The following is a 26,496-nucleotide window of genomic DNA, read 5'->3' on the forward strand; positions in this document are numbered from 1 at the left end:
AAGCACCAAATGAAGCACAACTGGTGTTTGTCGATAATGTAATAAAAATTTGGACTGTAAAACAGGCTACAGGACGGATCAAATTAGTTTGTCTGTATCAAAGTCCTTTTCGCCCTCTAGTGGAATACAAGTAAACCGTCACTTGGAGAGTGGTTGTGTGCGTGTTGTTGACTGACACAAAATCTAAAAGATAAAACACTGAAAAATAGAGAAATATGTTTGAGGATGCTTCATCAGGTCTGTGTCAGATCCTCTATTCATGGCTCGGGTGAGAATTACTTTTTTGGGAGTGGTTGAAAAGGTGAATGTGAATCGCAATTGGTTGCCATCGGTGGGACCCTGCTTGAGCTGGTATCACGTCCACTACTTCTTCAAATGTAGAACACCCATCAACTGAGAGAGAGAGAGAGAATTCAAATCCATCTCGACAGCATTCACAGTCATATGTGGCAAGTATAGTGTCAATTACCTTGCTCTTACATAATCCACGGCAAAATAACAGCAGGTGACGAGTTCTGGCCCAATTCATGACAAAAATACATTTCAAACAACTCACAAGGAGAGGACAAAGGCGGAAGCCCCCGTCGCTAGGAAGACATTTTTCTTTAAGTCAAAATATAAAATTCCAACAAGGAATGACTACTACATTGCCCAAATGACAACTTGCTGGTTGCTAATCGTTGGAGGGGCCACGCCAACACTTCTTGATCATGCCACCAATCTACATGAGTTTGAGCGATGGTTAAGTGAGCAACATATGCTGACCTTTGGGTCCATTTTCTTCAATATTATCTTCTGCAAATGCGTCATTCATGGCAACAGAAGCATGCAAAATTAGTCTTCTGCTTCATGCAGTGTCATTTCTCTCCAGTCGTCTCTCGAGTGCATTTTCTTTGTCTGACAAATCGGAGTCAGTCTCGCCATTTTCATTGCCAGATTCTGAATCCAAGAACCTTTCTGGACCTTTCAAAAAGTATTTCAAAGTATTTTTGCACTATAGGGCGCACCTTTAATGAATGGCCTATTTTAAAACTGTTTTCATACACAGGGCGCACCGCATTATGAGACGCATAGAATAGAAACTACAATAGAGGCTGCAGTTGCTTTATGCATCCACTAGATGGAGCTACTCTAAAGGAATACAATACAGTAATCCCTCGTTTATCGCGGTTAATGGGGACCAAAACCACCCGTGATAAACGCATATCTGCAAAGTAGTGACCAATTAACATATACAGGGAATTTTTTTAAGTCCGCAAACAGTACGCAAGAAGCTGCAAAATAATAGTGAGTCACATGGAGCAACATATACAGTACTGTACTCCATGTATATGATTTTTTTATAAGGTGCACTTGTCGGCTTTTGAGAAACTTGAATGCTTTTAGGTGCGTCTTACAGTGTAGAAAATACGGTAGATACAATTCACAGATTAAATGAAGGGTTCGTTAACACAAACATTTTGTGGAACCATCTTTAATTTGAAATGTTTATACGTAAGTCAGTGGTGCATAGACATTGACACGCGCACCATCGCTTCATACATGCATGACCAAAGTCTGAAACAAACGTTTCTGATGCGTTCTTCAAGTGGAGCAAAGATTACACCTCACCCATAAACTCTCACCTCTTCCCAAAATAAAGAGAGTTTGGTATTATTCGACAATATTATTTTTTAAACAATTTTACTCCCATCTCATAGACCACTGATAGAGAAATCTATGAAGAAAATTGTATCATGTTTAAAGTTTCGGTTAATTTGGGCACGTCTGGACATACTCGGCGCAGAGGTGTCGGCCGTTTGGGCGGAGGGCCTTTTCTTGAGGAATCATGTCAAAGCAAGGGGGGCGAACACTTGGAAGAAGGCTAGATTCAATCATAGAGTGGGAATAAACAAATTGGGAACAAAGAGTTGTTGAATACCAAAAGACAGTTTGGGAACAGCTGTCGCGCCCAGGTGGACATTTGTCATCAGGAAAGTCTATGACTTGTGTATTCGGGTAGATCAACCGAAGAGGCCGGGCCGGGGGAAGCGGTATGCAAATCTCTGGGGCAGTGTCTTTCTTGTATTTTGCAATAAAGGTTCGAACCGGCTGAGAGGGAGCGGAGTGTGTATCATCGGAGCAACTAAACCGACGTTCGCTCTCAGAGATCCGCTCCCGCCGATATTGAAGACAATTTTCCTGTGCGCCGAGTCATTTCTTTAACTTTGTCCAAGAAAATCTCGGACAACCACTCTAACAGCTCTTTTTTTGCAGTCTGATGAGTGAAATTATTAAACTGTTATTTTATTGATCCACACTTCTGTGAAGTAATTCAGGAAAAGTAAAGCCAGTGAACAGAAAATAGTGTGGAGTGATGTGTTATCTACACACAGTAATAATTTAAGATTTGTCAAACCAGTTTTTGATTTTGATCAATCATGTATAATACTGTTCAACAATTGCTGTGAATTTAGAAAATTACCCTGGATGTTTGTTTCATCTGCAAATAATATGAATTTCAGGAATTGTGATGTCTTTGATGTGCATGATAATTCATATTTCAAGCCGATATTCATATCCACATTTTTTTTTCTTAATAAAAACTCCAGCTATTGACTGTTTTATGTACATTTATGAAACAGGTTTTGTGTTTGTTTGTGTTTTAGATTTTTTGAATATGGACAACTATTGTTTTAAAATGTTAACAAAAAGTGCAACGAGCTCACATGCAGTTAAATGAAAACAAGCGTGTATGAGCCATGAAGGGGGCGGTTCTTGCTTCCTTTAGGGCAGGAGTCGAAAACGATGACGTCGAGCTTCATTAACTGTTGTACCACATGACCAATTCGGGAAACGTTTCAGACTGTTGAGAGCCGGTTCTTTCGGCTCCCAAATGACTCCTCAGTTTTTTTGTTGCTTAAATAAATTTAATACAAAAAATAACGTAATATGTGTAAAATGAATTACTAATGCAAAAAATGGACATTATATCAAATATTTATTATTTATATGGCTTTATTTATATTCTTATGAACATACTCAACATGGAGTACAACATGGAGTGCTACAAAAATAAAAACAAAGTACAAAGACCCATCTCAAAACAAGGTCGTCAAAAAGTTCCAATCTTTGAATGTGTATATTGATAAGCTTTTAACTATTTACATTAAAACAACATAAGTAAGCGTTGAATACCACAACAAATTATAAATTAAAATTTGTAAAACAAAAAGAAAAAACAGCATCCAGGTAAAGGTTTTAGCTTGTCTTTAGCGAAGATTGGCATGAAGAAAAACCAAGTGCCTCAGCTTTGAGGGGTTGATCCTGTTTCTCCTCTCTGTTAATATTTGCCCTGTTTTGGAGAATATTCTCTCAGAGGGGACAGATGTTGCTACAACACACAGCCAACACAAAATGGCTGAAAATCCAATCATTTTATAAGATATAAGATAAGATATCCTTTATTTGTCCCACACTGGGGAAATTTACAGTTCATCGTCAATTGTGTTCCGTTTTGCTGTTTTTATAGCTTTTTGCATAAAGTGGCTCATAGAGCTCTGGGTTGTACATCTAGGCAGTTGTGACATTGCAGCAGCAGCAACAGTTGCAGACACACTAGACAGGGCTGCCCAAACTTTTCGGATCGAAGATCTACTTTTCGATCAACTAACCTCACGGGAACTACCCTTACCGGCACGCACGCGCACACGCGCGCACGCACGCACGCACGCACGCGCACACACACACACACACACGCCATGATGAGAAACAGCCTGAAACTGAGGCATGCGACGCACTTCTGCAGCCTGTTAACTATCGTAGCTCACAAGTACCATTTTAAAGTGCTTCCCTGGACCCTCCTAGATTCCTATTCTTTGCCCGTGCCCTCGGTGAATTGTACACGAAGCAAACTCTGAATGAGAAGAATGACGATAAAAGATAGAGCGCAACAGCTCTTATCACAAGCTGCAATTGCAGACTGCTGAGTGCTAACAACTTCCGGCGACGTAATCAGGCGCCACCGTAAATTCAAGATTTACCTGCTTTATTTTTTTAATAATTTATTTTGTGAAAATGAGACTGATAGGATGATTAGGGTGCAGCGTACATGACACAAAAAATATATTACTAACATGTACAAAGACACACAAATGGTTGTTTGTTTTTTTTTCTCCTCGACACTCTTCAGATCTACTCGGGACCGGTCTTAAATCTACCGGTAGATCAGGATCTACCTAATGGGCACCCCTGCACTAGCACCTTCATTAATAGCTGGTTCCCTTGCTTGTCTTTTCTCTTCAAATTGTGCTGATGGGTGGACATTTCTGATGTGCCTGTGCAGGTTATTTGTGGAGCCTGATCTATGGGATATTTTAACCTTGCACAGTCTACACGCTGCCTTTGAACTATCAATTAAATTGAAATGAGTCCATATTTCACTGCATTTCCTATCCATTTTCTCACCTTTCCACTTTCCACCGTGTTGTTTTTTTCACTAACTAGCTCTCTCGTCTCCTCGTCTGTCTTGTTCGCATGCTGCTCAGTGTGCTGCTGTGTGAGTCTCTTCTCTAACTCCTCCCCCTTCTCTAAACTGCAGCGTGTGTGTGTGTGTAACCCTCCCCTTCCGGCTCCCTTCGTTCACTTCAAAGAGCCGCGTCTAAGAGCCGGCTCGTTCGCGAACGACACATCATTAGTTGTGCGACGTTTGGTAGCCATGTATTGTACCGTATACCCCTCAGGACTGGCTCTTTTCAAAATGTTTGTGTGTGCTTTCATTGAGCCGCGGCCAGCTCATTTTTTGGACAAAGATATTATAGTTTGGAAACTGCAGTTGGAAAAATATTCCAGTCACGTTTAATTTAGTTTGAGATAGTTTGGATTCGTGTGTACTACACACTACAAGAAATCCTTACCAAAAAAAAAAAAAAAAAAAAAAAACCTTGTCGGCAGAGATTAACAGAGCAGACAAAAAAAGCTCCAGTGTTGTCTTTTAAGTGTACACTTGATTCTTTTCTTAATTAGGACTGCACGACTGTCGTGTTTTATGTTATGTTTCTTATTTTACTTTATGTTAACTGTTTTGTGAAGCGCTTTGTTACAGCTGCCACTGTTGTGAAAGCGCTATATAAATCAGCATGTATTGTATTGTATTGTATTGTATTGTATTGTATTGTATTGTATTGTATTGTATTGTATTGTATTGTATTGTATTGTATGCATTTCTTCCACAACATTCCCTTTCTTACGAATTGGGTTTGAGATACGTTCAAAGGCCGCCTCAGAAAAAATGAAAATGAATGATAACTTCAATGGCACAAAGAAAAACATTCACCAAAACAGAAATTCTCGCAAGGAAATCACAAAATAAATTCGATCAGGGTGCTTGCGAACACACAAGTGAATTATTCTTTTAATATAACAGACACAAAATTCTACACTGGTCCAGTCTCCTACACAGAGGTTTCGCATAGTGGTTAAGTGCACGCCTAAAAACTATGTAGACAAGGTGCCAGTTTGATCCTCGGGCTAGATGTCCTGATTGTAATTTTAACTCTTTATCTTATTCAACAGGGAGGTGTTTGTTTTCCAAGTTAAGTGAGCACAACACCTCACCAGGAAGGGAAACAAATCCCTATCCCAGCTGTCTTAGGGCAGTAGGCGGGGAACACCTTGAACTAGTTGCCAACCAAACGCAAGCCACACAGAGATGAACAACCAACCGCGCTCACACTCACACCTAAGGACAATTTCGAGTGTTCAATCAGGCTGCCATGCATGTTTTTGGAATGTGGGAGGAAACCGGAGTACCCGGAGAAAACCCATGCAGGCCCGGGGAGAACATGCAAACTCCACACAGGGAGGCCGGAGAACCCGGAATGTCTGCGCTGTGAGGTCGACGCGCACACGACTGGAACACCGGGCCACCGGGAAACAAATACTGTATTACAATATATTTGATGACCAATGGGAAAGGATGGAAAGCATTTATTCACAGGGAATAAATATACCGTATTAGGCCAATGCACTTTATGTTGAGAAATGTAATTCTTCGCGAAAATCACCTGTGCATCACACATTTGTGACTGGAATTATTTATACACCTGGCCAGGAAGTTGTGTCATACAAAGCAAGAACTTTATAAGATAAAAGATAAGATATCCTTTATTCGTCCCACACTGGGGAAATTTACAGCCTCCAGCAGCAAGAATGTATGTAGAAAGAAGAAAGAGAAAAAAACAACAAACATCTTTCAATTAAATGCAATATGAACACAAAATGGATAAATCACAGTACTATTTACAATTTTCCTTCACATCATTTAATTATTATTATTATTATGATTGTTATTTTTTATTCATCAGCCTGACAGCAGTCGGTAGGAACGAGCGTCGGTATCTCTCCTTCTTGCAGCGCGGGTGTAACAGTCTCTGGCTGAAGGAGCTACCAAGTGCTGTCAGGGCAGGCTGGAGGGTGTGGGAGGGACTGGACATCATAGCTTTTAGCTTAGTTAGCATCCTTCTGTTGCCCACCTCCTCCAGAGTGTCAAGGGAGCAACCCAGGACAGAACTGGCCTTTCTGACAAGTCGCTCCAGTCTCTTTCTGTCCCGGGCTGAGATGCTGCCTGACCAGCAGACAATGCCATAATGGATGGCCGAGGCCACCACCGAGTTATAGAACGTCTCAAGGAGTGACCCCTGAACCCCAAAAGACCTCAGTTTCCTGAGTAGGAAGAGTCGGCTCTGTCCTTTCCTAATCAGGGTGTCCGTGTTTGTAGACCAGTCCAGTTTGTCGTTCAGAAGAACACCAAGGTACTTGTAGGAGGTCACCCTCTCTATGTCCATACCCTGGATGTTCATCGGTGCTGGTGAGGACTTCTTTCTATCTTTGTTTCATCAATCCCAAGGTTAGAGTTGTTGATTTTACCAGGAAGAAATGTTTTGGATTTGGTTCACCTTGAAGTCTTTTTGTGAATATATAGATTGATGGTGAAATTTTTGTTCTTTTATAAAGACATTATTCTCAGCAAAGATAAGCGTTCTGGTGGCTGCTTCAAACTTGAGGGAGTCTTGCTTGATGTACAGCTTCAGCTTTTCAACAGTCATTTCTTCATAGATGTGTAAGTTACCCATGCCATTTACACAAACACTGCCCCATATACCATTACGGATGCTGGCTTTCGAACTTCTGACAGGGGCACACTGTGGGAAAACTTAATCAAAAGCACTAAGATAATCCTGAAAACACCAATAACGAAAACATACAAAAACCTATGACAGCAACACACCGACGCGATGACGAGTAGTCGGCATGGCAGTCCTTATAAACAAAAAGAGCTGATGATGAAATGACCAACAAGTGTGATGCTGGGGGAGAAAGCCCTCTGATGCCCCCTGCTGGAGACAAACAGAAGACAACTATGACAGGGACTACTCCGCGGACGACAGGTAGAGCGCGGTCGACTGGTTGGGCCCTCCTGATTTAGAGTGTCCAATCAGCCTACCATGCATGTTTTTGGAATGCGGGAGGAAACCGCAGTAGCTGAAGAAAAATCCCGGGCAAGCACATGGAGAAGTCACCTTGAATCAGTCCATTTTAGATGAGCTCGGGCAGGAGAAGCCAGCGGCGTTTCTGGCTGTTGTTGAGAAATGGCTTTGGCTTTGCATAGTTGTTATACCCGGTGGTCAGCAATATTGTATATTTCCCATGTTTTAGCCCCACAAAAATACAGTGGTGTCAAGTTCAATTGTGTGCATCGTTTATTTCGATATTTTAAACAGAGATTCATTGGAAGACAATCTTGTGCACCTATGAGCCAATTATAGATACATTTCATAATTTATGAGATTACCGATAGCACCCCCCCCCTCCAACCCTCAACAAACTTCAGATTGATATCACTGTAAATTTTAAGAGAAGTCAAAATCAACGGAGCAAGAGATAGTCAGTTCTAAATGATCCTACATTGCAGAGGTTATCGTTCTAATCCAAATAGAAAAAACGGTCACGGGAAAGTGCCGTTAAGTCATCGGTCCGATGAAACGATTACCTTGCACCACAGAGTGCTGACAACAACCAACAGCACATTGACATAACCTCTTGCCTGACGTACCGATATTTAATTACGTGACTCTTTGCTTTGACATCTCAGCTGACTCAGGATTTGTTTGGCCAGCGTGGACACAGCTCGTCAACCAAAATGCCATTAAAGGATCAAACAGCTGTTAACCTTCAAACAATTTAGATTTTGAAAAAAAAAAACACATGAAGGGTCATTTTTGGGTGTGCCAGACAATATCGGCAGAAAATGCTGAAATAGTTTACGAGGAAATGATCTTCCTCTGAAATAAAAACAGTATAAATAGGGTCTTATACACTGTCCTGGACACTGTTCACAATGGAACAGGACAATTTACGCCAATTGTGGTTAGTAGGCTTCATGACCCTATTATGTAGTGATGTCATCATCTCTAATCATTTTTACACGCGTAAAACATTCAAGTTTGCAATTCAGATATTTTTCCTAAAATCATATGAACAAATGAACAGGTCCAAATTAATTTAAAAAAAAAACTAACCAAAAAGTTATTACACCGTTACCGCATATCAGTGATAGGCACCGTTTTCTGTGCAAATTTTGGACTGGATTAGAAGACAAGCGCATTTCAGTGAGGAGTCACCGGTCAAGAACCATACTCCACAGTTTCTTCTGTGATGGGTTTGAAGTCGTAGTTTCCTCGGCCATTCATGTGCAGGTAATACTTCACAGAAAAAGGGTGAAAGGTGGAAGCAAATTCATTCATTTGTCACAACGGCGTCATCCGGAAGAAATCTTGAAAAGGGTTTCATACATGATTTCCTGTCGAATTTTGAAAGGACGTATTTTCATTCACAGCCCAGGAATATCCCAACTCCATTTTTCTTTGCACCTCACCTATTATTACACTCCATAAGACTTAGAACCGACACAGTTAAACTATTTGGTCACCTGATATCAGCACCGTTAAACTGTGCTAATCTTCAAGTTCCATCCATCCATCCATCATCTACCGCTTATCTGGGGCCAGGTCGCGGGGGCAACAGCTTTAGAAGGAAGCCCAAACTTCCCTCTCCCTAGCTACTTCTTCCAGCTCTCCCCGGGGGATCCCGAGACGTTCCCAGGCCAGCTGGGTGACATAGTCTCTCCAGCATGTCCTGGGTCTTCCTCGGGGTCTCCTCCCGGTGGGACATGCCCGGAACACCTCACCAGGGAGGCCCTCAGGAGGCATCCGAATCAGATGCCCAAGCCACCTCATCTGGGTCCTCTCGATGTGGAGGAGAAGCGGCTCGACTGCGAGCCCCTCCCGGATGACCGAGCTTCTCACCTTATCTCTATGGGAGAGCCCGGACACCCTGCGGAGAAAACTCATTTCGGCCGCTTGTATCCGGGGATCTCGTTCTTTCGGTATGAGGGTTGGGATGTAGATCGACCGGTAAATTGAGAGCTTCACCCTTTGGCTCAGCTCCTTCTTTACCACGACAGACAAATACAACGTCCGCATCACAGCAGACGCTGCACCGATCCGCCTGTCGATCTCCCGCTCCCTCCCGCCCCCACTCGTGAACAAGACCCCAAGATACTTGAACTCCTCCACTTGGGGCAAGATCTCTTCCCCGACTCGGAGGGGGCACTCCACCCTTTTCCGACTGAGGACCATGGTTTCAGATTTGGAGGTGCCGATTTTCATCCCAACCGCTTCACACTCGGCTGCGAAACGCTCCAGTGCGTATAGCAACCGTGCTAGTCCCCTTCTTCTCCACAGTGTGGTTCACCGGGATGTCGAAAGTCAGCGGGACCTCATCCATGTTGGTTATGTGGTTAGGCTGGATGCATTTGTCGACAATCTTCTAACTGCAGTAGGTGTGGAAAACAGCCAGCTTTTCTTTGTAGTCCGCTGGAAGTTGCTGAGCCACGGTCGTCTTCACTCTCACGGATAGATGGTGACGTTTCATAAAGCGAAAGCACCAAGACGGACCTCCTTGAAAATGTTCAATTTTCAATTCTTCGGCTAGCGTTTTCGCCCTTGGTCGAATGGTGACCGTGGAGACGCTTCTGCCGGCTGCTCTTTGATCAAGAATCCACCGCTCCAGTTGGTCTTCCAACTCGGACCACCTCGCCTTCTTTCCACGGAAACTCAGCTTTGTCTTTTTGACTTGTCAAAGCTCGTCCTCCTTCTTCCTCCATTTGCGAACCATGGATTCGTTGACCTTAAATTCTCTGGCGGCTGCTCGATTCCCAGGTTTCTCTGCATAACCGATGCCTTGGAGGTTGAATTGAGCTTCGTAGGCGTGTCTCTAGTGGAATTCATTTTCGGGGGTTCTTGGAAACCAAAACCGAAGTTGTTTTGCAATAATGCACATACTCACACTTTATACAGGTGCTGGTACCTGCTAGAGGCATGCCTTTAGCGTCCACTTACACGCCCACCCGTCACTCAATGGCGGAGTTCTCCCCTGAATTTCCTGTACTCACTCACGTCCACCTCTCTCCCCATATATTTATATATATACACGGACACCCTTCACTGATTGGCCGACCTCTTCGCCGCATGCCTGTCGTCACTCACGTACACCTTTTCTCTCTCTCTCTCTCCATATATTTATATATATACACGGACGCCCTTCACTGATTGGCTGACCTCTTCGCCGCATGCCTGTCATCAATCACTTCCGCCTTTTCTCTATATCTCTATATCGTCGGCTCTCAGCCAGGTTTTGGAACTCAGCTCATACAAAAGACGCTCCGCATTATAAGGCGTCCTGTCGATTTTGGAGAAAATTTTAGACTTTTAACGGCGCCTTATAGTCGTGAAAATACGGTAAGTTAAATGCTTGAGATGTTTGGCACTTCTTCAGAATGCACTACATATTCTCAAAAATATGTATTATTGTATTTTTATTTTTTTTTTTAATGATTGATCAAATGTTTTTGGGGCCGTTTCTCATGTTCCATTAATCACGTTGCGTTGTGTTCCAATGTTCATCTCAATTCTTACCTCGTGATGCTTCCAAAGAGACTTCCTGTGAGACACTGTGAACAAAGTAATGCCCACCTACAAAAGAAAGACAAGACAGGACTAGTTACCGAGTTAATAAAGTAAAAGCTGTTCAAACTAGATCACATTTACATTTTTGATAAAATTCCAAAATAAAATTCACCCGTTTAGTTTTCGCTCTGACTATTCAAATACACATTTATTGATCAGTGAGAAATGTACTGCGCAGAATAAAAGCAGTAAAATTTCCATGAACATGTTAAAATTAATACAGCATATTGTAGTGACTTCTATATATATACTTCACCACCAACTGCAAACGTGTGAATGCAATGTTGCATATGCGTGTCACGATTTGGTAACGGGGTAGAAATAATTGCAGTCCCTTTAAGGACCGCCATGTTTATCTGCTGGTTTCTACGGAAACCGACTTTCGGCGGGTCTCGGTTGGCGCGGGAAGTTTTGCTGCTGTTTGTGCTAATAAAAAAATGACACACTCTCTCTGAGTGCGAACGTGAGAAATTGTCGCTTTCTTCGCGTTGCTACAATTTCCACACTGGAGACCCTCGACGTTTTTTGCTGGACGATTCCAGACCGCGAAGATGTCCGTGAACGCTGTTTCGCTCAAGCTCCCCGAGTTTTGGGAATCATCTGCGTCTGCTTGGTTCGCTCAGACTGGGGCCCACTGCGGATACTACGAGATACGACTACGTTGTTTCCGCGCTGGGCAGTTCGACGGCGTCCAGGGTTGTGAGTTTCCTCCAATCTCCTCTGACAGAAGGGCGATATGATGCGCTGAAGGCTCACTTATTGAAAACCTTTGAACTTTCCGACGCTGAACGGGCCGACAAACTTTTTTCTCTCCACGGCCTGGGGGACGGCAAGCCCTCCGAGTTAATGGATCGTATGCTCGAGCTGCTAGGTGAGCACAAACCGGACTTTCTTTTTCTTTACCTTTTTCTGCGCCAGTTACCCACCCAGGTGAGGGCAGCTTTGGCTAACACCGCTATCACTGACTGTAGAGAGCTCGCTGCGGAGGCTGATAAATTTTTCCTGGCCGGCCGGCAACACTGTGCAGCGGCTCTCCCCCCCGTGACTGCCGCTAGTGCCTCCGATAATTACACACTCGTCGCGGCAGCTGTCCCTCACCCGCGGCACGCTACTGGTTTATGTTTTTACCACGCCAAGTTCGGACCGAAGGCTAAGAGGTGCCGCTCGCCGTGCTCGTTCGGCGGGCCGGGAAACGCCGCGGCCGGCGCTCATTCGTGGCCATGAGCGTCTGCAACGTTGGCGGGCTGCTTTTCATCTGCGACTCTATCTCTGGACGGCGTTTCCTCTGCGACACATGGGCACAGCGCAGCATTTTGCCTGCATCGCAGATCGACATGGTAGCTGACAGCCACGGCCCTCCTTTGGCAGCTGCGAATGGGAGCCCCATTCGCACCTACGGCTTGAGGTTCGTGGAACTGTGCTTAGTGGGCAGCGCTTTTGTTGGAACTTTGTTACAGCGCGTGTCGATGTACCTCTTTTGGGCGCGGATTTTTTGTGCGCTCATGGACTTTTGGTGGATGTGAAAAACCAACGCTTAATAGACGCTGCCGCTTTCTGTTCTTACGCGTGCACACTCGGACCGCCCGATGTTATCCGCCTCTCCAGCATAGTCCCCCTCACGGACGTTTTCCACCGCCTGCTTGCCGAATTCCCTCCACTCGCACAGCCCACCTTCACTTCGGCGGCTGCCAGGCACGGGGTGGAACACCACATCGCCACCACGGGCCCACCGGTCTACGCCCGAGCGCGGCGCCTGGACCTGCTGGCTGTGGCCAAGACGGAGTTCGACAACATGGAGCGCCTGGGAATTGTCCGCCGCTCTAACAGCCCTTGGGCCTCTCCTCTCCACATGGTCCCTAAACCAGGCGGCGGCTGCCGCCCTTGTGGAGATTATCGACGGCTCAACGACGCTACTACGCCCGACCGCTACCCTGTACCGCACATCCAGGATTTCTTTTCTCCAAGGTCGACCTCGTGAGGGGCTACCATCAGGTTCCCGTTCACCCCCCCGACATCCCTAAAATGGCAGTGATCACACCTTTTGGATTGTTCGAGTTTCTACACATGCCGTTTGGGCTTAAGAACGCTGCTCAGACCTTCCAACGCCTGATGGACTCTGTGCTGCTGGACCGTCCTTTTGTTTTCGTGTACCTTGACGACATCCTGGGAGCAAGTTCTTCCACGTCAGACCACGTGGCACACCTCCGAACCCTTTTTCACCGGCTCAGTCAACACGGACTTATCATCAACCCTGCGAAGTGCCAGTTTGGCCTCTCCACCATGGACTTCTTGGGGCACAGGGTCACGGAGGCAGGCACAGTTCCTCTCCCGTCCAAGGTGGAGGCCGTCGCAGCGTTCCCACGCCCAGTCACCGTGAAGTCCCTGCAGGAATTTCTTGGCATGGTGAACTTCTATCATCGTTTCATCCCGGGAGCGGCTCGAACTATGCGGCTTCTATATGAGGCCCTTAAAGGCAAGAAGCCCAAACACATTGTTGACTGGACTGAAAGCAGGGTCAGGGCTTTTATGGACACCGAAGGTTTTTTGGCACGGGCTACGATGCTGGCACATCCCTCCTTTTGTGCCCCTGTGGCACTGACCACGGATGCTTCGGACTACGCGGTGGGGGCGGTGTTTGAACAATGGATGGACGGTACCTGGCAGCCTCTCGCTTTTTTCAGTAGGCAGTTACGCCCCCCTGAGCGAAAGTACAGTACTTTCAACCGTGAACTGCTTGGGATGTACCTCGCCATCTGCCATTTTCGACACATGCTGGAAGGCCGCCGGTTTACAGTTTACGTCGACCACAAACCGTTGACCTTCGCCATGTCCAAGGCAGCAGAACCATGGTCCGCCCGACAGCAACGGCAGCTGTCCTATGTCTCCGAATTTACTACAGACATTCAACACGTGGCGGAGAAAGACAACTGTGTTGCTGACTGCCTCTCCAGAGCCATAGCTGGAGCGGTCCACCTGGGTCCCGACTACTGCAGTATGGCGAAGGACCAGGTTTCCGACACCACAGTGCAGCAGTGCCGGTCGTCCACTACAGGTTTGCAGCGGAGGGACATGGTTTTTGGCAGCTCCGGCCGGTTTTCAATGCTGTCCATGGACTCTCTCAACCAGGGACCAAGGCCTCTCAAAGACTGGTGGCAGCCAAGTTCGTGTGGCACAGCCTGAGGAAGGATGTCAGAGATTGGGCTCGTGCCTGCGTGGAGTGCCAGCGGGCCAAGGTGCACCGCCACACCAAGGCCCCTTTGGAACACTTTCACGTGCCTGAGCGACGTTTCGACCATGTCAACGACGACCCCTGCCCCCTTCTCGAGGGTGCACTCACCTGTTAACTATGGTCGACCGCACCACACGTTGGGCGGAGGTCGCCCCGCTCTCGTCCATTACATCAGTCGACGTGGCACGAGCGTTTATTGGCACCTGGATATCCCGTTTTGGCACCCCTTCTGATATTTCCTCGGATCGCGGCGTGCAGTTCACTTCTGAGCTTTGGACTGCAGTGGCAGACGGCTTAGGAGTGAAGTTGCACCGCACCACAGCGTATCACCCGCAGGGCAACGGCCTTTGCGAACGTTTCCACCGGTCGATGAAGGTGCCACTTTAAAGGATGGCAACTGGATTGACAGACTCCCGTGGGTCATGGTGGGCATCAGGACGGCGCCTAAGGAGGATCTCCGGTCTTCCTCTGCGGAGCTGGTTTATGGCCAGCCTCTGCGGGTGCCTGGAGATTTTGTGCCGACTGCTTCGACTCCTTGGTCGGCCACGACACAACGCTCCACCCACTTGGACAATGCCAGGCTCTTTGCCCCGCTGCCCACTTCTTGCCACGGTGTACCAGGTTCTCACATGCCCAAGGACCTCCTGTCAGCTGGTTATGTGTTCATTCACGTTGATGGGCACAGAGGGCCCTTGCCTTCCTTATGAGGGCCCCTTCCGAGTTTTGGAGGCGGGACAGAAACATTTTGTCATTGACATGGGGGGTAAACCCGAGCGGGTCTCGGTGGACCGCCTTAAGCCGGCTCACTTGGACTTGGCCGGGCCGGTTGAAGTGGCTCGCCCGCCGAGGCGAGGTCGTCCTCCTACCGGAAGCTTGTCTCCTGGCCTTCTCCCCTCTGACCCTTTCCCCGTGACTTCCCCGTCTTCGGTTTCTCCTGTTCCTCCGCGACCGCCCCCTGCGGATGCGCTTCCTCTCTCCCCCGTACGGCATAGCCGTTACGGCTGCCGGATTCGCCCCCCGCGACTTGAACTTTAGAGTGTCTGTTTTTGTTGGGTTGAATTCTGGGGGGACGTGTGTAGTGACTTCTATATATATACTTCACCACCATAACGGCTGCCGGATTCGCCCCCCGCGACTTGAACTTTAGAGTGTCTGTTTTTGTTGGGTTGAATTCTGGGGGAACGTGTGTAGTGACTTCTATATATATACTTCACCACCAACTGCAAACGTGTGAATGCAATGTTGCATATGCCTGTCAGAGAGTTCACGATTTGGTAACAGGGTAGAAATAATTGCAGTCCCTTTAAGGACCGCCATGTTTATCTGCTGGTTTCTATGGAAACCGACTTTCGGCGGGTCTTAGTTGGCGCGGGAAGTTTTGCTGCTGTTTGTGCTAATAAAAAAATGACACACTCTGAGTGCAAAGGTGAGAAATTGTCACTTTCTTCGCGTTGCTACAATTTCCACAATATCCTTGGAACAACTTCGGATTTTATCAACCTAACCTTTGGTGTTGGCCATCGGCTGTGCAAAACCCATTAAAGGGTTTTCAGGGTAAGCCTTGACAAAACCATCTGTGAAAGTTGCAAGTTGAATTTTAATGTATGCTTTGAGGGGGCGCCGAAAGGATTTTTTTTAAACTAATTATTCTTTCATGTCATGCCAACAATGAGATATTTCTGAAACAATGCTGCACAACAACGAGACGGAAGAGCGGAAGGAACTCGATTGTGTCTGCAAATTTAGAAGAAAAAAGAAAACACACCAGCGTGCATGTATCCTATGCTATTGTTTCAGCTAGCTTACATTTTAGCCTTGCCTGCGTCCAATAATGCAATCTGTTGTGGATGTGTTCAATAAAGAAATAGATCCCCTAACTGACACTACGCCACTTATCAATTCACACTCACAAAACAACAACACCCCGCCCCGCGATCTCATCGGGAAGATGTGTGATACTGAAATCCAATTTATGTTTTGTATAAAGTCATTATACAGATAATATTTCCATTTTTGATGCCATGGATACCATACCACAATCTGACTGATTGATGGTCGTTAAACCAAACTTGAGCCTTCAGCAACCGTGTGGGTCGTTGGGAGAGCAGTCAGCTGTGAAACGTTCATTGGTAGTTTGACTACAATTCACATTTGGATATGCTGTGAAAACAATCGGTGTGGGAAATTGTTAAAGATATGGCGGCTGTTTATCATATTCTGTCGGCTGACTTATCGAAGAATGTTTTTGGTTTTTTTGTCTACCCCACCCCGACAGCAAAAAACAGCAAATGCTTGAGTACTACATTTGAAAGGGCTAGTTTCAGGGTACAAACAATATGTGAGTGTTTTATTCTCTTTAAATTACAGTACCGTAAATTCCGGGCGACAGACCTCACCTGATTAAGAGCCGCATGCTCAGATTTATGAAGAAAAATCAATTTATCATCATATGCACTCCACCATCTTATAAACCGCTGGCCAATGTGGAGGCGGGGGTTTGCTTCCGCGTCCCTGCCGCCTGGAGCCCCTCCGGGTGAGGCCGCGGACGCGGTCCCCCGCAGAAAAAAACGCAACGATTTCTTAAGGTTAAAATAATCCCCATATTTTTATGAGCATGATGAATGCATTTGCACAAGGAAATTACGCTGAAACACCTAATAAGAGGCCAGACAAAGAAAGATCTTGATGCGCATTTGCGTAATTATGAGGAGAAATACTGCAGCCCACTAGGCTTTAAATAGAATAATGCAAATCATATAAATGGGAAAAGATATATAAAGTTATTTCTATAGTCAGCCGCTTAAAAATTATCATTGGTGGCAGCTTTAGGCCATATACTGCGCAGCTCAAAACACAGGTAAAATGTGTTCTCTCATGGCTGCTTGTTTTCAGTATGACGGAGGAGTCACCTTTTTTATTTCCAGTCAGAGTGAGGGGCAAATCAAATGTGCATGGGTCTTTTTACACTAGCTCAGTTCTTCTTGCCGGAGCCTCCACCTTCGCACCATTGACTCGTCCATGCCAAGATTACGGGCAGCAGCTCGATTTCCTTCTTTAACTCATTCAGTACCAGCCAATTCTAGACCAAGTTTGAAAAGACGTTTAAAAATGTCTTTGGAAGTGAATGAGTTAACTGCCAGAGTGATCGCGTTTAGTTTAAAAGCTGCATCATATGCTTTTCGTCTGGTATTCTCCATGTTGATCGGGGTTAGAAGAAAGACAAGTAAGTTAAATAAGGAAGTTATGATTACCGGTAATCATACAATTTCATTGGACCCCTGTGTACTACTCATTCATTTTATTGGTCGACTGTTGCCGGGTAACAGAATTTTCCCCGCAACGGCGAAAAGAGCAGAAGTTGTGATTAGTCATACATTCTCATTGGACCTCAGTGAACTACTCGTTCATTTTATTGGTCCCTGTTTTTCCCGCGATGGAAAAAAATCATTAAAAAGCCGCTTCATATAACATGCCGCAGTGTTGCAAGTGTGGAAAAAAAGTAGCGGCTTGTAATCCGAAATTTACGGTAATTTGATGTTTTTCTGTGTTACTGTTAGAAGAATCTATGAGCAAAATTGTATCATGTTTAAAGTTTCGGTTAATTTGGGCATGTCTGGACATGCTCAGCGCAGAGGTGTCGGCCGTTTGGGCGGAGGGCCTTTTTCTTGAGTAATCACGTCAAAGCAAGGGGGGCGAAGGCTAGATTCAATCACAAATTGGGAACAAAGAGTTGTTGAATACCAAAAGACAGTTTGGGAACAGCTGTCGCGCCCAGGTGGACATTAGTCATCAGCCAAGTCTGTGACTTGTGTATTCGGGTAGATCAGATCACTACCGAGGGGCCGGACCGGGGGGCGCGGTATGCTAATCTCTGGGGCAAAGTCTTTCTTGTATTTTGCAATAAAAGTTCGAACCGGCGGAGAGGGAGCCGAGTGTGATCGCGGAGCAACAACCGTCGTTCGCTCTCAGAGGTCCGCTCCCGCCGATATTGAAGACAATTTTCCTGTGTGCCGAGTCGTTTCTTTAACTTTGTCCGAGAAAATCTCTGACAGAAACTTGGCGTTGTCGGAAGGATGATGTGCTTGTTCGAACGGATTTGAGCTTTTTTGTTGGACTCTCCGATTTCCTCCGGTGTACGATCCGTGGCTGATCGCGCGTTTTGCGCCTCCGAAGCCAACCAAACCTCGTGGAGACTTTTCCAGGAGGAGCCAGCCCCGCACCGGACACCGCGAGGAGCGAGCAAGCGCCATCATCCAACGAACCTGGGTTCAACTCGGCATCGGGACAATTGTCTGGAAAAATAAGGTCAGTCGGCGTGGTGGAGAAGCCGTTGCGTAGTCGGTTATCTCCACTGAATGACGGAATTAGACGAGTTAATGCCGAAAAGGAGTAGGCTAGCTCGAGTACCGTTTCGTGGTTAGCGGTACGGGGGAAATTAGATTCCCGGGACACAGAGCCCAAGCGCATCTGTGAGAGCATTGGCTCATTTAGATACCGTTTCTCGCTAAGCGTAAACGGTGAGGAAGCTTTGTCTTCCTGCGGAGGTTGACCACCTCGGTGTGTGTTTGCATCTAACGTTGTATGCGTATATTGCGCGTATCGGTTTTGTGTTAGTGCGTGAGTGTGATTGGTGATCACGCTATTGTGGTAACGTAACCCATATAAACTCCGGCGGGGGCCATTTTTGTTTCGAATAACAACCCAGAACTAGATTGCGATTTTCGGTAAAATACCCGTAACACATCTGGTGGTTGCTCGGCAACAACATGGCTATGCCGAAGTACTCTGGCTGCTGGTGATGAGCGCTTCCACCTTGGCTCACATGAAAAGACTATCTGATCAGAAAGAGATGCATAGGCACAATGACCTGCCAGGATGTTCTGCTCCACAGACTTGCCAGGTCCAAATTGGAGACTGGTCTTCTTCAAGGTGCTGAAAAAAGACTTCTCTGGGACAGTGAACGCTGGAATGGCCCCTTTCAAGTGATTGCAGCAACAAAAACTGCGGTCAAGGGCGAAGGACGCAACGGCTGGATCCACCAGTCGCAGTGCAAGCTCCTTTGGTTCAAGGTTGAGGGGCCTAGCGACGCCAGTCCCAGGAAGGCAAATCAGCACCCAAACACCAGTGCGCGGACCTTGCGCGCCACCGAAAGACCACAGGAAGGAAGTCACGTGTTGCCTGTGCATCATCAGCATCATCATCAACATCATCGACCTAGGTGGGGTCACCGTGGGCACACAGGCCCACGAATGGAGTAACTTGCCTCATGGGATTCGACGCTGGGAGGCAGGAGGCGACAAACTGACAGGACGATGATTGGTTTACTAGAACCTTATGTAAGCCCATATGACGACTTCACAGAAAGGCATTGCAGATGTGAATGTTTGATGTTTTGGGTTGGCTTACTCTGTTTGATGTTTAGATTAGATTTCGATTTTCATTTAATGTATAGCCATTGCCCGGGAAGGGTTTTCTGTCCTGATCTTGTTACACCACCTTCCCCTCAGGACAGTTTTTCCTCCCACCCGTGCAATTGCATATCAATGTCACCTGGGCGTTTGACAAAACTTTAATTATGATACAGAGGTGGGAATGTTAGAAGAATCTATGAGCAAAATTGTATCATGTTTAAAGTTTCGGTTAATTTGGGCATGTCTGGACATGCTCAGCGCAGAGGTGTCGGCCGTTTGGGCGGAGGGCCTTTTTCTTGAGTAATCACGTCAAAGCAAGGGGGGCGAAGGCTAGATTCAATCACAAATTGGGAACAAAGAGTTGTTGAATACCAAAAGACAGTTTGGGAACAGCTGTCGCGCCCAGGTGGACATTAGTCATCAGCCAAGTCTGTGACTTGTGTATTCGGGTAGATCAGATCACTACCGAGGGGCCGGACCGGGGGGCGCGGTATGCTAATCTCTGGGGCAAAGTCTTTCTTGTATTTTGCAATAAAAGTTCGAACCGGCGGAGAGGGAGCCGAGTGTGATCGCGGAGCAACAACCGTCGTTCGCTCTCAGAGGTCCGCTCCCGCCGATATTGAAGACAATTTTCCTGTGTGCCGAGTCGTTCCTTTAACTTTGTCCGAGAAAATCTCTGACAGTTACCCATTAAGTTTGCAAGTGAAAAAAAAAATCCCATTTTGGTCACGGTTTTAACATGAAATACTTTCAAAAATGAGTCCATTTTTTTTTTATCCACTGACTGTTGAGTGAGTTATCCATGCTTCCTTACTATCTCGGAGTCCCCATTAATTAGAGGTTTGCAATAGAAGGACATCATACCATTCTGCAATGACTGTAGATGTAGTCTTCCACATCAACACTCACAGCACTGGTGCACTCGTCCAGAATAGCAAATTGGGGTTTGTGGTAGAACAGTCGGGCCATCTGCAAAGACAAGAGAAAAAAAGGAATGCAACGCAACATTACAGATTTCAATGTGAATATTTGTAGAAGGTTTTAAAGATAATGCAGTGATCCCTCACTGTATCTCGCTTCACTACATCGCATTTTATTTTTCCCAAAATACTGTATTCAGAAAAAAATTCTGAATAACTCAGAGGTTTTGTACATGGCTGCACGCATGATTGGTTTCCAGCGCGAGGTTGACCAATGACAGCACGAGTGGATTTATCCCGTGAACTGATTGGCTGCGCATTTTCGCAGCCCCGGCCAGCACATTCCCTTGCGTCTCCACACGAGAACAGTCCTCAAATCGTGGGGTGCGCTACCCTTCTAAGGGATTGGTCCATTTCTTAATAGTTTACAGGGTTATTTTATATTATTCTACATCTGGTGCACTGTTGAATAAAACTGTTTCAAACGAATGGAAAATTTGTTGATTGAATGTTTATCGTGCTATTCATCAATTGTCATCTGCAGCAAGCAATATGCAATACGTCAAATCCAGCTTGATTTAATGAGTTGAAAGCTTTCACCTGTCAGTCTTATGGTTGCACCGCTGCCTCCAAGTGGCAAATTGAACAACTACACAGGGAACTGACTCAAGACACATCGTCACTGTAAATCACAATCCTACGGTGCAAAATTAAATCTAAGAGTCAATGAAAATTAATAAATAAGGTGGTGGGTGAATATGAGTAACAAATATTACTGCATTGAGAAATAATGAAAAACAACAAACCCGTAATTATTGACTATTATTATTCAGGTACCGGGGGCGATGCGACACTATTAACCCCGGCCAAGAGGCCTCTTCCCCGGCCACACTCGGCCACCGGGCCGGCCCGCACCCTGCCATTGAGACTGAACGGGGATTATTTTTTTTTTTAACTTGGCCGCCGGCCCGGGGCGGGCATCGCCCCCGGTACCTCCAGCCGCTACTATTTCCGCGGGCCGTGTTCCAACACTATTCACCCCGGCCAAGAGGCCTATTCCACGGCCCGCACCCCGCCATTGAGACTGCACGGGAATTATTATTTTTTTATCTCTCAACCTGTCCAAGAGGCCTGCTGCCCGCCGCACTCGCCGCCGGGCCGGCCCGCACCCCGCCATTGAGACTGAACGGGGATTATTTATTTTTTTAACTTGGCCGCCGGGCCGGGGCGGGCATCGCCCCCGGTACCTCCAGCCGCTTCTATTTACGCGCGCCGCGTTCCAAAATATTCACCCCGGCCAAGTTGCCTCTTCCCCGGCCACACTCGTCCGCCGGGCCGGCCCGCACCCCGCCATTGAGACTGCACGGGAATTATTATTTTTTTATCTCTCAACCTGTCCAAGAGGCCTGCTGCCCGCCGCACTCGCCGCCGGGCCGGCCCGCACCCCGCCATTGAGACTGAACGGGGATTATTTATTTTTTTAACTTGGCCGCCGGGCCGGGGCGGGCATCGCCCCCGGTACCTCCAGCCGCTTCTATTTACGCGCGCCGCGTTCCAAAATATTCACCCCGGCCAAGTTGCCTCTTCCCCGGCCACACTCGTCCGCCGGGCCGGCCCGCACCCCGCCATTGAGACTGCACGGGAATTATTATTTTTTTATCTCTCAACCTGTCCAAGAGGCCTGCTGCCCGCCGCACTCGCCGCCGGGCCGGCCCGCACCCCGCCATTGAGACTGCATGGGAATTATTATTTTTTTATCTCTCAACCTGTCCAAGAGGCCTGCTGCCCGCCGCAATCGCCGCCGGGCCGGCCCGCACCCCGCCATTGAGACTGAACGGAATTATTATTTTTTTTAACTCGGCCGCCGGGCCGTGGCGGGCTTCGCCCCCGGTACCTCCAGACGCTACTATTTCCGCGGGCCGCGTTCCAACACTATTAACCCCGGCCAAGAGGCCTCTTCCCCGGCCACACTCGGCCACCGGGCCGGCCCGCACCCTGCCATTGAGACTGAAGGGATTATTTATTTTTTTAACTTGGCCGCCGGGCCGGGACGGGCTTCGCCCCCGGTACCTCCAGCCGCTTCTATTTACGCGCGCCGCGTTCCAACATATTCACCCCGGCCAAGAGGCCTCTTCCCCGGCCACACTCGTCCGCCGGGCCGGCCCGCACCCCGCCATTGAGACTGCATGGCAATTATTATTTTTTTATCTCTCAACCTGTCCAAGAGGCCTGCTGCCCGCCGCAATCGCCGCCGGGCCGGCCCGCACCCTGCCATTGAGACTGAACGGGGATTATTTATTTTTTTAACTTGGCCGCCGGCCCGGGGCGGGCTTCGCCCCCGGTACCTCCAGCCGCTTCTATTTACGCGCGCCGCGTTCCAACATATTCACCCCGGCCAAGAGGCCTCTTCCCCGGCCACACTCGTCCGCCGGGCCGGCCCGCACCCCGCCATTGAGACTGCACGGGAATTATTATTTTTTTATCTCTCAACCTGTCCAAGAGGCCTGCTGCCCGCCGCACTCGCCGCCGGGCCGGCCCGCACCCCGCCATTGAGACTGAACGGGGATTTTTTTTTTTTTTTAACTCGGCCGCCGGGCCGGGGCGGGCTTCGCCCCCGGTACCTCCAGCCGCTTCTTTTTACGCGCGCCGCGTTCCAACATATTCACCCCGGCCAAGAGGCCTCTTCCGCGGCCACACTCGTCCGCCGGGCCGGCCCGCACCCCGCCATTGAGACTGCACGGGAATTATTATTTTTTTATCTCTCAACCTGTCCAAGAGGCCTACTGCCCGCCGCACTCGCCGCCGGGCCGGCCCGCACCCCGCCATTGAGACTGCATGGGAATTATTATGTTTTTATCTCTCAACCTGTCCAAGAGGCCTGCTGCCCGCCGCAATCGCCGCCGGGCCGGCCCGCACCCCGCCATTGAGACTGAACGGAATTATTATTTTTTTTAACTCGGCCGCCTGGCCGGGGCGAGCTTCGCCCCCGGTGCCTCCAGACGCTACTATTTCCGCGGGCCGCGTTCCAACACTATTAACCCCGGCCAAGAGGCCTCTTCCCCGGCCACACTCGGCCACCGGGCCGGCCCGCACCCTGCCATTGAGACTGAAGGGATTATTTATTTTTTTAACTTGGCCGCCGGGCCGGGGCGGGCTTCGCCCCCGGTACCTCCAGCCGCTACTATTTCCGCGGGCCGCGTTCCAACACTATTCACCCCGGCCAAGAGGCCTCTTCCCCGGCCACACTCGTCCGCCGGGCCGGCCCGCAACCCGCCATTGACACTGCATGGGAATTATTATTTTTTTATCTCTCAACCTGTCCAAGAGGCCTGCTGCCCGCCGCAATCGCCGCCGGGCCGGCCCGCACCCTGCCATTGAGACTGAACGGGGATTATTTATTTTTTTAACTTGGCCGCCGGCCCGGGGCGGGCATCGCCCCCGGTACCTCCAGCCGCTACTATTTACGCGCGCCGCGTTCCAACATATTCACCCCGGCCAAGAGGCCTCTTCCCCGGCCACACTCGTCCGCCGGGCCGGCCCGCACCCCGCCATTGAGACTGCACGGGAATTATTATTTTTTTATCTCTCAACCTGTCCAAGAGGCCTGCTCCCCGCCGCACTCGCCGCCGGGCCGGCCCGCACCCCGCCATTGAGACTGCATGGGAATTATTATTTTTTTATCTCTCAACCTGTCCAAGAGAACTGCTGCCCGCCGCAATCGCCGCCGGGCCGGCCCGCACCCCGCCATTGAGACTGAACGGAATTATTATTTTTTTTAACTCGGCCGCCGGGCCGGGGCGGGCTTCGCCCCCGGTACCTCCAGACGCTACTATTTCCGCGGGCCGCGTTCCAACACTATTAACCCCGGCCAAGAGGCCTCTTCCCCGGCCACACTCGGCCACCGGGCCGGCCCGCACCCTGCCATTGAGACTGAAGGGATTATTTATTTTTTTAACTTGGCCGCCGGGCCGGGGCGGGCTTCGCCCCCGGTACCTCCAGCCGCTACTATTTCCGCGGGCCGCGTTCCAACACTATTCACCCCGGCCAAGAGGCCTCTTCCCCGGCCACACTCGTCCGCCGGGCCGGCCCGCACCCCGCCATTGAGACTGCATGGGAATTATTATTTTTTTATCTCTCAACCTGTCCAAGAGGCCTGCTGCCCGCCGCAATCGCCGCCGGGCCGGCCCGCACCCTGCCATTGAGACTGAACGGGGATTATTTATTTTTTTAACTTGGCCGCCGGCCCGGGGCGGGCATCGCCCCCGGTACCTCCAGCCGCTACTATTTCCGCGGGCCGTGTTCCAACACTATTCACCCTGGCCAAGAGGCCTATTCCCCGGCCCGCACCCCGCCATTGAGACTGCACGGGAATTATTATTTTTTTATCTCTCAACCTGTCCAAGAGGCCTGCTGCCCGCCGCAATCGCCGCCGGGCCGGCCCGCACCCCGCCATTGAGACTGAACGGAATTATTATTTTTTTTAACTCGGCCGCCGGGCCGGGGCGGGCTTCGCCCCCGGTACCTCCAGACGCTACTATTTCCGCGGGCCGCGTTCCAACACTATTAACCCCGGCCAAGAGGCCTTTTCCACGGCCACACTCGGCCACCGGGCCGGCCCGCACCCTGCCATTGAGACTGAAGGGATTATTTATTTTTTTAACTTGGCCGCCGGGCCGGGGCGGGCTTCGCCCCCGGTACCTCCAGCCGCTACTATTTCCGCGGGCCGCGTTCCAACACTATTCACCCCGGCCAAGAGGCCTCTTCCCCGGCCACACTCGTCCGCCGGGCCGGCCCGCACCCCGCCATTGAGACTGCATGGGAATTATTATTTTTTTATCTCTCAACCTGTCCAAGAGGCCTGCTGCCCGCCGCAATCGCCGCCGGGCCGGCCCGCACCCTGCCATTGAGACTGAACGGGGATTATTTATTTTTTTAACTTGGCCGCCGGGCCGGGGCGGGCATCGCCCCCGGTACCTCCAGCCGCTACTATTTCCGCGGGCCGTGTTCCAACACTATTCACCCCGGCCAAGAGGCCTATTCCCCGGCCCGCACCCCGCCATTGAGACTGCACGGGAATTATTATTTTTTTATCTCTCAACCTGTCCAAGAGGCCTGCTGCCCGCCGCACTCGCCGCCGGGCCGGCCCGCACCCCGCCATTGAGACTGAACGGGGATTATTATTTTTTTTAACTCGGCCGCCGGGCCGGGGCGGGCTTCGCCCCCGGTACCTCCAGCCGCTTCTATTTACGCGCGCCGCGTTCCAACATATTCACCCCGGCCAAGAGGCCTCTTCCCCGGCCACACTCGTCCGCCGGGCCGGCCCGCACCCCGCCATTGAGACTGCACGGGAATTATTATTTTTTTATCTCTCAACCTGTCCAAGAGGCCTGCTGCACGCCGCACTCGCCGCCGTGCCGGCCCGCACCCCGCCATTGAGACTGCATGGGAATTATTATTTTTTTATCTCTCAACCTATCCAAGAGAACTGCTGCCCGCCGCAATAGCCGCCGGGCCGGCCCGCACCCCGCCATTGAGACTGCATGGGAATTATTATTTTTTTATCTCTCAACCTATCCAAGAGAACTGCTGCCCGCCGCAATCGCCGCCAGGCCGGCCCGCACCCCGCCATTGAGACTGAACGGAATTATTATTTTTTTTAACTCGGCCGCCGGGCCGGGGCGGGCTTCGCCCCCGGTACCTCCAGACGCTACTATTTCCGCGGGCCGTGTTCCAACACTATTAACCCCGGCCAAGAGGCCTCTTCCCCGGCCACACTCGGCCACCGGGCCGGCCCGCAACCTGCCATTGAGACTGAAGGGATTATTTATTTTTTTAACTTGGCCGCCGGGCCGGGGCGGGCTTCGCCCCCG

General features: G+C 49.0%; 1 protein-coding gene and 2 long non-coding RNA genes across 3 annotated transcripts; 1 reads left to right on the plus strand and 2 right to left on the minus strand.

Annotated features, from left to right (window-relative positions):
• Positions 1 to 293: 293 nt before the first annotated feature.
• On the minus strand, positions 294 to 5,981 carry LOC127594734 (uncharacterized). The gene is made up of 2 exons (XR_007960945.1): positions 5,309 to 5,981; positions 294 to 469 (listed from the first exon to the last, which is right to left on the minus strand). It is a non-coding gene; the product is annotated as an uncharacterized LOC127594734 (long non-coding RNA).
• On the plus strand, positions 1,007 to 19,932 carry LOC127594735 (uncharacterized). Its single transcript, XR_007960946.1, has 2 exons — positions 1,007 to 1,955; positions 18,071 to 19,932. It is a non-coding gene; the product is annotated as an uncharacterized LOC127594735 (long non-coding RNA).
• Positions 8,084 to 20,711, minus strand: LOC127594733 (ATP-binding cassette sub-family D member 3-like). Its single transcript, XM_052056512.1, has 3 exons — positions 20,571 to 20,711; positions 11,016 to 11,072; positions 8,084 to 8,741 (listed from the first exon to the last, which is right to left on the minus strand). The coding sequence occupies exons 1-3, from the start codon at positions 20,673 to 20,675 to the stop codon at positions 8,664 to 8,666; spliced, it is 240 nt and encodes a 79-aa protein (XP_051912472.1). The 5' UTR covers positions 20,676 to 20,711; the 3' UTR covers positions 8,084 to 8,663.
• Between the last annotated feature and the right edge of the window lie 5,785 nt (positions 20,712 to 26,496).

This window comes from Hippocampus zosterae, unplaced genomic scaffold, assembly GCF_025434085.1.
Source record: "Hippocampus zosterae strain Florida unplaced genomic scaffold, ASM2543408v3 HiC_scaffold_23, whole genome shotgun sequence".
In the NCBI taxonomy this organism is placed as follows: Eukaryota; Metazoa; Chordata; class Actinopteri; order Syngnathiformes; family Syngnathidae; genus Hippocampus; species Hippocampus zosterae.